This window comes from Parasteatoda tepidariorum, chromosome 5 (genome assembly GCF_982258835.1).
Source record: "Parasteatoda tepidariorum strain Cologne lab strain chromosome 5, Ptep-v5.0, whole genome shotgun sequence".
NCBI lineage: Eukaryota > Metazoa > Arthropoda > Arachnida > Araneae > Theridiidae > Parasteatoda > Parasteatoda tepidariorum.
In genome coordinates, this window is record NC_141759.1 from 66,753,069 (window position 1) to 66,765,237 (window position 12,169).

At 28.6% G+C, this 12,169-nt stretch overlaps 2 protein-coding genes across 5 annotated transcripts in view; one reads left to right on the plus strand and one right to left on the minus strand.

Annotated features, from left to right (window-relative positions):
* The window catches only part of LOC107455693 (midasin), a 298,299-nt gene that overhangs the window by 188,062 nt on the left and 98,068 nt on the right, over positions 1-12,169 (minus strand). The window lies entirely within an intron of this gene.
* The window catches only part of LOC107455694 (uncharacterized), a 76,877-nt gene that overhangs the window by 54,923 nt on the left and 9,785 nt on the right, over positions 1-12,169 (plus strand). For 2 of the 4 annotated variants that reach the window (XR_011637622.2, XR_011637623.2), the window contains one exon: positions 3,845-4,396. Coding sequence is in view for 2 of the 4 variants with exons in the window: in XM_016073337.5 (XP_015928823.1) it covers positions 3,845-3,860 (16 nt within the window). In the remaining 2 variants the exon portion in view is untranslated. Of the gene's footprint in view, positions 1-3,844; positions 4,509-12,169 lie in introns of those variants that run through there. The other 2 variants (XM_016073337.5, XM_016073339.5) reach the window with 1 other exon arrangement.

A 12,169-nucleotide genomic window follows, 5' to 3' on the forward strand; every position in this document is an offset into this window, starting at 1 on the left:
AAAGAGTTAAAAGTTTTAAGAGTTGAAATCTCATTTAACTTAAGTCCGGGCATAGAAAGGGCTTAAATTAATGAAATGACATTGTTGAAGGTGTTGACATTTCACGTTTAAAACCCTTCAAGTTTTACTTACTTTTACTACGCCGACACTTTTCAATAAAGTGGCTGTGGTTTGTAAAATAAGAAGTTTTAAAGAAAACTTTAGGAGAAAAAGAACTGATAAACTTTTTTTTCGCTAATCCATTTCCTGTCGTTAATGCAGCATATTATATAGACGAGTACCCTTAATGAAAATGTGGTAGAAGAAGCTTCTGCTTAAGAAAACAAAATCTGCTGGATATAATATGTATATCAATAACGTATTATGGTGGGCGCAAACATTTTAATTTTAAATATAAATGCTTAGAATAAATTAAATAAGACGTGTTAAGATATTACTCTTCTTTTTTTCTTTTGGAGAAAAGACGTGTTTCGAAAATGGAATCATCCGCGCCTAATGGGTTAATAATAATTAGTGCTATTAGTGTTCGTTTAATGAAATTAAACAAATAATACCAAGAAACTGAAGCGGTAAGACATTGCTTGATTAAATTCTTCATTCGCTTCAAAAATATACAAATTGGAAATAACAATCGACATGCTTCATGATCTCAAAAATAGGTGTCCATTTTCAAGACTTGCCAGGCGTGAATGAAAAGACATTTCAAATCAATTTTGTTTCTTCTCACTAACGTCTGACAAATCTTGAATGGACGCCTATTGAAAATGGGAAGCTTGAAAATGGGCGCCTATTTTTGAGCGCTTGAAACATGTCGACTGTAATTTCCAACTTGTATATTTTTTAAGCGAGTGAAGTTTTTAATCAAGTAATTATAATCCCACTCAACATTTCTCCTCAGCGATCATTTATAATACAAGTTTGCATTTTTTAACCTATGATGAGAAGATAAATTTTTTTTAAAACTACTATTTTATTGGAGTTTTAGAAAAGAGAAAAGTAGCAATTGAATAGCTTGAGAAATTAGATTTTGATTAATTGTCATCACGCCTAAACTATTTTCAAAAAAAAAAAAACCTTCGATATCGAAATTCTATATACATTTGATAAAAGAACATAAATTTACTACTTGAGTTTCCTTTGAACTGAATATTTATTTTTAAAAAATAAAATATCGCTTTTTAAGTAATATTTAGGAGTGGATACGCTTAAGAAAAAAATAAGCACTGATGGTAAATAATCGAAAATCTTTAGCATCACATAATGCCAAAAACGAACTTGTAAAGAGAAAAGCAGTCTTTTATAAAAACAATAATAAAAAAAAGAAAGACAGAAAAGATAAAACGGAAGAATTCTAAAATGAAAAACGCCTATCTCAATATCGATTTTAAAAAAAAATAAACAAAACTATTTTTATATAAAACATTTTAGTTTCCTTTCAAGCATAATCCAAGGCAGTCAATTTATATATGAATAATAACTTTTCTTAAATTTTTGAATGTATGAATGACCTAATAAATGAAGTAACTGTGTTAAGAAATAAAATTTTAAAAAAATATTTTTTATAAAATGTGAAAATTGGTGTGTAAATTGGATTATTATAGTAACTAAAATGTACTCTTTTTTCTAATACAGTTTATTTTATTTACCTATTTTTTATGTACAACAGTATGTATTCAAAGTTATTTTAAAAACGTAAAATAAAACATGTAAATGGAAAATTATTAATGCATGTTTTTACAATCTTTGTAGTCAAATATAAAGAAGAAAAAAAAACGCACGTTAAAGGCTGAAATTTACATTCAAGCAAGAAAACAAAAATGCTTCTAAAATTAACAAATCATTACAGAGAAATTCAGTAAGCATCGACTTGTTTGATTGTTGCAGGGAGGGAAAAAAAAATAGAAGTCGATTATTAGAATTACTTTCGAGTCTCATTAGACAACTTAACTAGCTATGAGAAATTTTTCATATCGTGTTCCTCATTAGTGATTTGACAGATTCACATATTTGACTATCCTGCTTTTGTTTTGCTGTAATATCAATTTGCGAAACCTATTGAGCATACTTTTTTTAAAGTTCATTTTTGACAAGCATTCTAAATGCATAGATTAATGGGGGTCAATAATAAACAGCCTTCATATATGCAAAAGCATTGACAAAAAGCTTTTTCAGAAAAAAAAATTCTATACAATATTCCTAAAGATCCAAATGATAATTTTTAAAATGTTTTTAATTTTTAAACTGAAGCCTAATTTTTAACAGTGTGCAGACCTGCCAACTTTTAATCCCTTCCATTATCATTTTTCCCAGTGGTATTAAAATGGAATTAAAACTTCAATTTTAAGCAAACAAATACGTTGTATTTGAAAAAAATTAAGTTGACAACCATGATAGTAACGCATATTAATATAAACGATTAATTTTTGAAAGAATAGTGGTGATCAAAATCACTTAAAAATTAAATTTATAAAAGAAAAAATAGTATATATTTACTACCACTTTAAATATGAAAATAAAATCTCCCGCAAAATCCGGGAGAGTTGGCAGGTATGAGTGTGTAAAGCGAATGATAGTCTAATGTGCTTACATTTATTAGTTAAAGATACTATATTGTTTGTCTTTGATTGTTGTTTAATGATACTACCCACTATCAACAAAATAAAACCTTAACATTCTAAAACTTAGTTATTTCTCAAGCTTCTAATTCTCTTCCTAATTAAAACATTATAAATTGGGTTTATTAAATAAATCCTCTACAACAACTTACTTTTTTGACAATTTCATATTTATGACCTAATTCTACAGTTTCTCATAACTCTAAAAACAGGTTTGAAGGAATAAAATGAGAAAGCCGCATTAAAAATAAAACGCAATATTGATTCCACTTCAAATCGCCTCGATATAAGACCAACTTTTCATCCTAAAAACAATCCAACGAAATACATTTTTAAAAGCATTATTCATCAAGATATCTTGGTCTTTTCTTCATTCTTTGTAGACAAAGCCAAAATACGACGGGATGGAGTGGATCGAAATGTCAGCCGATACTGTCCCTTGAGTCTTTTGAAGGGCTCCATACTTCTGGGTCCTTTAAATAAGGTCCGTAGATATATTGAGGTCTCTTAAAGTATATCTCAAAAACTTAAGGAAATGACGGATCGCTTGTCAGCGAAAAACTCTACCCCTTTTTCCATTTTTTTTTTATTTCTTTTTAAGGTCATTCTTTCCCACAGTTTTTGATTTGGCAATCTATTTTCAAGCACTCTTACTTTCATATAGGCATTCATTTATAATTTGTGACAGAAAAAGATAATGCATACCTTCTAACTTTTTTTAAAAAACATTGAATCGAAAAATTGTTTTAGTTTTGAGACATGTATTTTTTTTTTCAATTGCATTTGAAATAAATCTTATTGCTTTATATAGATTAAATATTGAAACATAACACGATGTGAACATGATGTAAGATAAAAGCCAATGTCAAAACTCACAAATATCTATAATGAAGTGGTTAAAAAAAAACATACAGTTTCCAATCTAGAATAACATACAGATAAAAAAAAGTACTTAACAATTATATGGCTCATCATATTAAGATTCCAGCAAATTTTTAAAATATCATAGTTCTTACTCTGATCCTAAATTGTTAACAGTTTATACTGGAATATAAGCGTATCGAAACAAACAAACAAACATAGCTAACAATTTTATATTACTCTAACACATTGGAAAAACAAATTTTTAAAATAAAAGCTACAATATTTAAATGTCTCATTTTTTAAAAAAAATGTTTAGTTTTATGCAAAAATGTTAAATGTTCATTGCAAGACTTTGGCATTTCTAGGGAAACGACCATCTGACAACAACTGCAAGCACGGGACGACCTCACCGTGTTTTCTGCCACCGCCCAATACGACGACGAAGGGTCATTACCCGTGGTACCACCTCCGCCTCCACCGAGATCAAGTGCCAGCTCTCCCCGACATCACCATCACCGTCACCACGATGAGCACCAGATGGCGACCCTCAGTAGCACTAACCACCTTCTCAACCCAGGCGATGCCGTAGTTGACGATGAAGATACCGCAAGCAGCGTGGACCCAGAGACTATACAATCCTACCAAATATTGCAGTGGGAGTCGCAACTACCAGATTATGGAAAGCATGCTTCAAACGGAAATGTTATGCAATGAAGTTATTTCAATTGGAACTCCGATACAATGTGATTTCTTCTGAGACCTTTTGGATATTATAATACTGCTTAGCAATACCAACTATCATAGACAAACATAAGTTTAAAATAAATTTGTTCAAGCCCACTAAAGGACCAGTATTTCTGTTGTTATGATTGTTTAACCGCTGACGCTTGGATATCTCCTTTGGACTTGCACTTCTGGTGAGTGTATGATTGGAAATACCCCTTAATTCTAGAAATTTATCTTTAAGAATGTACAGCATATTATATAGAAGAAATGAATAATTCCAACAATTAAAAAAAATTGACTAAATGAATTAGATTTATTTACTTACAAATATCTTTACTGTGTTAATTCATTTTTACCCAGAAATCTTCACATATTGAAGTACTTTGCACAACTAAATAAGATTCTTTTCACAACACTTAAATATTTACTTTATTTTCTACATATATAGAGAGAACAGTGTTCTGTTAGGTTAAAAAACATTTCGCTAAAAAAGAACGAATTCTAAAAGAAATAAAAATAAACAACTTAAAGAATAAAAATGCTGTTGCCAGCCATAGAATTTTTTGAAAGTTAACTTAGAAATGACAAACCAAACGATGTTAACAATATGACGTAGAAAGCGCAACTAGATCAAAATTATACAAGTGCAACTAGATCAAAATTAAAATACCTGAGCGCTTGACGTAACACATATATTGTTTTTAAAAAAAAACTACATTTTCGAACTATTGACATTAAATCAGGGTGCGTAGCCATATTTTTCAACAAAAAATAAGCACCTTTCAAGTACTTTTTAAGCACCGAAAAAAATATCTTTAATCATTTTCCAAAACAAAATTATAATTAAAATCTGCGATTAATAAAAATTATTTTTTCTATCTTTAAAGTTCTTAATTTATGAATATAAAATTTTAAAAAATTCAAAAACATTTTCACAAACTTCCCATAATCATGACAAAAAAACTAGTTTCTGATAAATATTGCAGAGAAAATTGCGAAAATCATGCATTTTTTGTAATTTAGAACGACAATCGTCACGGCAAAGAAAAAATCTCTTTTTAAAAGAAAATTAAGAACTTTTTACAAACTCCGAATAAAAAAAGCACCTTTAAGGGCTTTTAAAAATTTAAATCAAAAATAAGCACTTTTTAAAAACGCACCCCGTAAATGCAGAAATGAAAAATAAACATAAATTTTCAAAAATCACTCAGCAATTAATAAAACGCGAATAAATATTGATAATAAAAATTGAACATATACAAAACAAGTTTTAAGAAAGATTTTCTTCAGAAAGATTTTTTTAAAAAAGTAATCATGCTTAACAAACAAATAATCCTTAAAATCTTACTATGAAATCATACTCATCGTAAGAAGTCCTAAAAAGAATTACTGCTTCAAATGACCAATAGAACGTAAGACATATTGTTTCAAGTTTAGTAGTTAACTATGTTCAATCAACTTGATAGCTTTCTTGCTCAAATTTCTTTAAATGAAATTTGCTTAACATAGTAAATAAGATTTTGCTTCAAGGAATGAGGCTAGATTATAAACATAAATAACGAAACTGTATTAATAAATAAAAATAAAACAAAAGAAAAACCTATTCAGCTAATATTTCCTTCCAAATTTAACACACTTAATCGCAAAAATTGTGTTTTTTGGTATGCCTAGTGGATCCTTTTACTAACGCATTAGCGTTCTTTAAATGACTGATCCAAAAAATACACTGATGCTAATTTTTCCTTGGTCTGAGTACTTTCAGTAATCTTGGACCAGCGGACCACTTATTACTTCGATCAATTTCCAACCACATCGATTTAAAAATCTAGAAAGTTCAAAGAAAAATAGTCTTTTGCTTAAAAAAAAAAATTACATTAAAAAGCGTACTTTCATGAGCATAAAGGAGCAAGGAGTGCCTGATAGAACCCATAGATTACATAACAAAAATTGGTTACTTGACATTTTTTATTAAAATGAGAAAATCTGGAGTTAGGAGTTGGGTTGATTAGCATTACATTCTATTATCCTAACCTAAAATTATGAAGGATATAAGGCTTTTTTTTCCCGCTAAAAATCTTTCCGGAATTAACCGTGAATGTTGAAAGTTTCTTAGAAAGATTATCCTGCGTTATTAACTACAGTTTTAGCTCCAATTTTACAACAAAAAAAAACCTCATTTCAAGATTTAACGAATTTTTTTTTTCTCCCGAATAAAATGGGGGCAAATATCTTTAACAAATAATAAGCCTCGGATTAAAAGAATACTCCAACAGGAAAAAAAAAAAAAAATCTTTAAAAAAAAGATTTTTTTAGGTTTTTTGATGAATTTTTTAGTTTGGGGTCTATTTCCTAATTACCAGTCTTGAGTTTAAAAGAAATAATTCCAAACAACATTTTATCATCCTTTGATTTTTTTTCAAGGAAAATAAAAAAGAACAAGAAAAATTTAACGTTTGCATTCTTTTTGCTATATCATACAGATACATAGAGAATTTATTCCTTTTCACCCCTCAAAACTGTTTTTGGAATATTAAAATATTCAAAACTTTCGATGTATCGCTCCTCTCCGTCGAAGAATGACATAAAAAAAAAATATTAATACTTTAAAAATCCTTATGTTTCTTTTCTTCTCTTTCCCTTGAATTTTCAGCTCATTTTACCTTTTTCTTTTCAAAAAGAAGGAAAAGAAAAATAAGGAATAAAAGTAAAAGTGATAAGATTTTACCAATCTTCTAACGCTGTTTATCAAATCAATATTGGGCATAGTTCCGCGTAACTTAATAATGAAAAATCGGAAGGAGATATAAGGAAAAAAGATTTAAACAAATATTGCTATTTTTATAAAATGAAATGGGTTTTTTCTTCTCCTCAGAATTAAACTTATCTTCCTTCCTTCTTTTTATTATCTCGTTCACACCTCCTTCCCCCGTTTTAAAAATCACTTTCTTAATGGGAACGAAATAACATTGTTAGAAGATACAGAATTGAACTAGTTAGTTGCAAGAATATCTTATCATATTTTTTGTTCTTTTATTTTCTTAATATTAAATCAAAGAAATGATTCAAACTAAACCCAATAAAAATAGTCAATTGAATCCAGAAAACAGTCACTTACTACAACATACATAACTACCAACATGAAAAAGAAAATATCCAGGGCATTTAACACATTTTAGTAAATAAATTTTCCAACTACCCTTTGCGAAGTAAATAAGACACAGGGAATCTTAGGAATTTTCATGGTCAGTGAAATATGATAACTACAAATCACTAATAACTATATATTTAAATAGAGTGCAATATTTTCCACATATCATTCACATTAAATCGACATGAATGCAAAATGCTTTTATTATATTAATTATATTTTTGAATTAAAAAATTTGAACAGTAATAAATATTGAATCTCTTTTACATAGCTATTAAGATATTCCATAATTTTAACAGGGTGCGTAGTCAAATTATTCAACAAAAAAATCGCCTTTTAAGCACTTTGCAAGCACTCAAAAAATATTTTTATGCACTTTAAAAAAATATTATTAGGCAGGGTTGGAAAGTTTTCGACAATCGACCGTTTTATCTTGGTTTAACCGTCATATCAAACAAAAATAAAAACTATTTGGCATTGTTTTTGACAATTGTCAAAAATCATGAAATTTTGAATCATGTAAAACGAATGGCGTTTTCATACGCTGCGGACTAACTGAACTATACGCCGAAATAGATTGGGGTTGAATTAATTATGAAAAGGTGAATAGAACAATGTGAAACAGGGTCTTTTTGCATAATTCGAAGTGAAAATCAACATAGTAAAAGAAAAATCTCATTTTGAAAAATCAAAAATTAAGCACTTTTTAAAAACACCCAATGAAAAAAGCACCTCTAAGGGCTTTTAAAAAACGAACCCTGTTTAAAATAGAGAGTTCTGAATGAAAATAATGTTTAAAAAAGACTATTTAAAAAACAAAAGTTTCTAACGGATTACGATAAATAATGTTTGCTTCATTCATTAGTTACAGTACCTAGCATTGGGCAATATTTATTTAAATACTTAAGCGAGAAACAAACTGAATAAAAATTCTTTTAAATATGGATTTTTTTCAAAAACTTTCCGAATTTCGGAAAATTTTTTAAACTATACACAAACGAGAATTTTTAATTAAAACAGTTGAAACGAAAAATTCAGTAAAATGGACAGCTTTGCACGCCTGTTTCCGCGTCTGATGTAAGTAGAAAATCTACGTTTATAATAAATTAGACTTGAAATTATTTTCTCGAAGCCATATCGTAATCGATACTAGGTTTGTTAAATACCTGTATTAGTTTCTAAATTTTAATCTTAATCACCACAAACAAATCTCTCAAGAATAACCATTAACTATTACTGCATTTGCATAAAATATACTTCAAAAAAAATTTTTTATTTCTTCATCATTAGACTACACTTATTCTTTAGCATAAATACATATCAAAAGATTCTTAAGTATACTTTTTAAATATGTTCTAAGCCGTTACCTTAAATATCACAGTTATTAATCAACATTTAGAAATACAGTCAACTTAAATATTGCAGGATATGCATTTAAACAATTTGACTACTTACTTACAAATTTTATGGTGCTAAAGTAACAAATATTAATTTCAACACCAACAGTTAACAATCATAATGAAGAAGTTTAAATGCAAGAAACAACACTCAAACAAACAATTTAAAACAATTAAGTAAAAAAACAATTAAGTAAAAAAACAATTTGTGAGGCACTACCAAACAGACGATAATTCACTTAATATTTTTTTCAAAATTGTGCTATTTTTTCAAATCTAAAATTTTCATTAGGAAATATTTTGCATACAATACAGCATTAGGAAATATTTTGCAATAAAATTAAATGTTCGATTTTAAAACCTACTATTTAACGGAAAATATCAATTAAAAAAGAGGAGTGGAAGAAAAAAAACAGAAGGATAAAATATCTCTTGCGAATAAAACCGATTGTACTTTTTTTTATTATTTTCGAACGCAGATGATCAGAATATTTTGCCTTGGAGGTTTTGCAACGCACTCTAAAAGTTCCAAGTCATGGAACTTTCTCATATTTATTCATTGTTCGTTTGGAAAAATCTTTTCAAAGCCCAGTTAAATCGCATGCGTGACATCACGTTCTTGGCTGCATGTGACTATTCCGTCTTACTAACTTTATTTTAATATATAAAAATAAATTTTATGAAAAAAAATCTTTAATTTATTTGAGTGGGGGCATCAGGATCAAAATTATTATTTTATTAAAATTATTATTTATTAGGCCCATTTCGAAATTAATTTGTTTAGAACAAGAAGTTTTAATAGTTTCCAGTATCTACACATGTAATAAAATTAAAAAAATCGTGTATGACTGTATACCGGACTGCGGGTATACCATAAACACTAAAAATTGGACATCCAACATGAAGCTCAATTAGTACAATTGACAATAAATTAAGAAGCCCGATGATTTTTTTAATTTGACTTTCAACTCAGAGACATTTAAAAAATGTAATTTTCTCATTGGTTTAGCGGAAACTATTTTTTAAATTAAAGTACAGGCGATTCAGTTTTTACAAATATTTCAAAGATAGCAGCATCAGTGATGTTTGCTAGCGTGTAGCTCTGATCAACAAAAAAAAAATAATAATAAATAGCTTATTGCGCGTTCTGTAATAGATAATTATTTTTTATTCCTTATGCATGATTATCTGAATGATCATGGCTACGTCACCAAATTAGTATTCCTAATGTTCTCTGAAATCACGTGTTTATTTTGTTTATCATTACGCTTTTAAAACATGGTACCATAAAACTAAATTTAAAATCAACTTAAATTGAAAATTTTAAAAAAATTGTACAGAAAAGTAAAATTAATTTTAAAAAAATGGTACTAATTCATTTAATGGAGCTTAAAAAACCGGTAAAAATTATTGATGTTAATGATGCCGAGTTAATTTTGGTAATCGGTACATGATTACTTTGATTTAAAAAATAATAAGATATGTACTAAAAAGCAAAATCAATAGAGAAAATGTACTAATTTGTTTTGGGGAACCGTAAAAAGTCGGCATACCATTATTTACAACAGTAATGTTTAATTTTGGCAATAGGCACTACTGTCATTATGGTAATAGGTGCAGTTTTAATAGGTACCAAATATATCCTTATACAGGTACAAAGTATTTTATGAGTAAATTTGGTGCTTATTAAAGCTGTCCCAATACTGTGCATTTTATGATAGTACGGAATTATTTTTATGGTCCCTCGAAGATATAAATACAGGAGAAAGTTGCTTGATTGTAGTAAATTTTAAATAACATGAGTTGCCTCAAGGCATTCTGCCAGATGATACTGAATACAGTAACTCTTTATTTTGTTGGGATGAACTACTAAATGCGTTTTTTTTTTTTTTTTTTTTTTTTTGCTTAATTTAATAACGTAAAGTCACAGGGAAGGGCAACAAATAATAATAACAAATAAATAAATAAAGCATTTGATATGTTTTAACTTCATTATTTATGTTGGTATTTATCTGCTTTCAGCTTTGTGCATGATTTAGCAGTAATGTTCTTTTTTTTCCACCCCTTACGAAGAACAGGCATCCAGCTTGCTATATTATAAATGAAGCATCTGCACTTGCAGTATAACTGGATTAAATAAATATTAATAATAATCAATATCAAATGGTTAACATTTCTGTATACCAATCTATATTATATAAAATGCTAATACGCATGTATCAATAAAACCGATGATATTTTTTTTCTCGCGTTGGCAACAGTTTTCATTTTTAATTGATAGGATTCGGCGCGCAAGAGCACGTAGTGAGCATCATATGGCTAATCGGGTGAATTCTCACCAAATTATCCAAAAAATTCTCACAAAATTATCTTCATCGAAGCCGATGCTTTACATCCGGCGTTCAGTACTATTTCATGTTGTTTTACAACACATGGTTTTAGCCCTTTGGTGGGAAAGACTTTAAAACAAAACTTACAAGTTACTTTTCTTAACAACTGAAATTTAGAATAGTGTGATTAAGAAAAATATGCGTACTGTTTTCAATTTTAATTTAATATTGAAATGCACAGGTTTAGAATTTTCTACAGTGAAAAGTTTTCGGAACTTCAGTGTTCAAAAAAGTAAAGCTAGACGTTAAGAACGTATGCAATGAGCGAGCATCGGATTGCGAAGCAATCCGAAATGAACTGCGAAAGCAGTTTCGGGGTTGGCGAGCGCCAGCGAGCAGGGGGCGAAGCCTCCTAGTAATTAATTAAAATCTGTAATCGAGTTAAAGACTTTCTAAATCAAATAATTTTAATCTTGAAATGAAAACAGAATGAATAGGCATCTTAACATTTTTGTACCAAAAAAAAATTAAGTGTTATTAAAAATTCTATGATATGATTACCGTATTATTGATTGATATCGATCATTTTTAAAATCAGATAGAAAGAAAAGAATCAATAATTCTCAAAGCACAATACTGCATCCAAAAATACTTGCTGTTGTATTCACTGAAAACAATAAATAATGCGCACGACCGTTGAATTCGTTACCATAAAAAATTGATAATGAAAATCGTTAATTGAGTTCCGTTTTCATAACATGACAGAATTCCCAAAAAGTTTGAAGCATTGAGTCTTGCAAGTGGGGCTATATGCCAGAAACAAGCATGCTTGCATGATCCCAAAGTTTGAATTATCGAATTTCGATATATTTACGAGATTTATTAATAAAAATAAAAAGATTTTAGATCGAAAATCCAAATCTTTCAATTCTTCAAATCAATTATTTTAAAATCTGCAATTACATACGTAGAAAATGGGATATGCTGAACACATACAAAAATCAAGAATATCATGACAGACAAGGACAAAACATTTTTTTATCAGGACTTTTACAAACCCTGATATATTTGGATCAATTTAGCTAAATT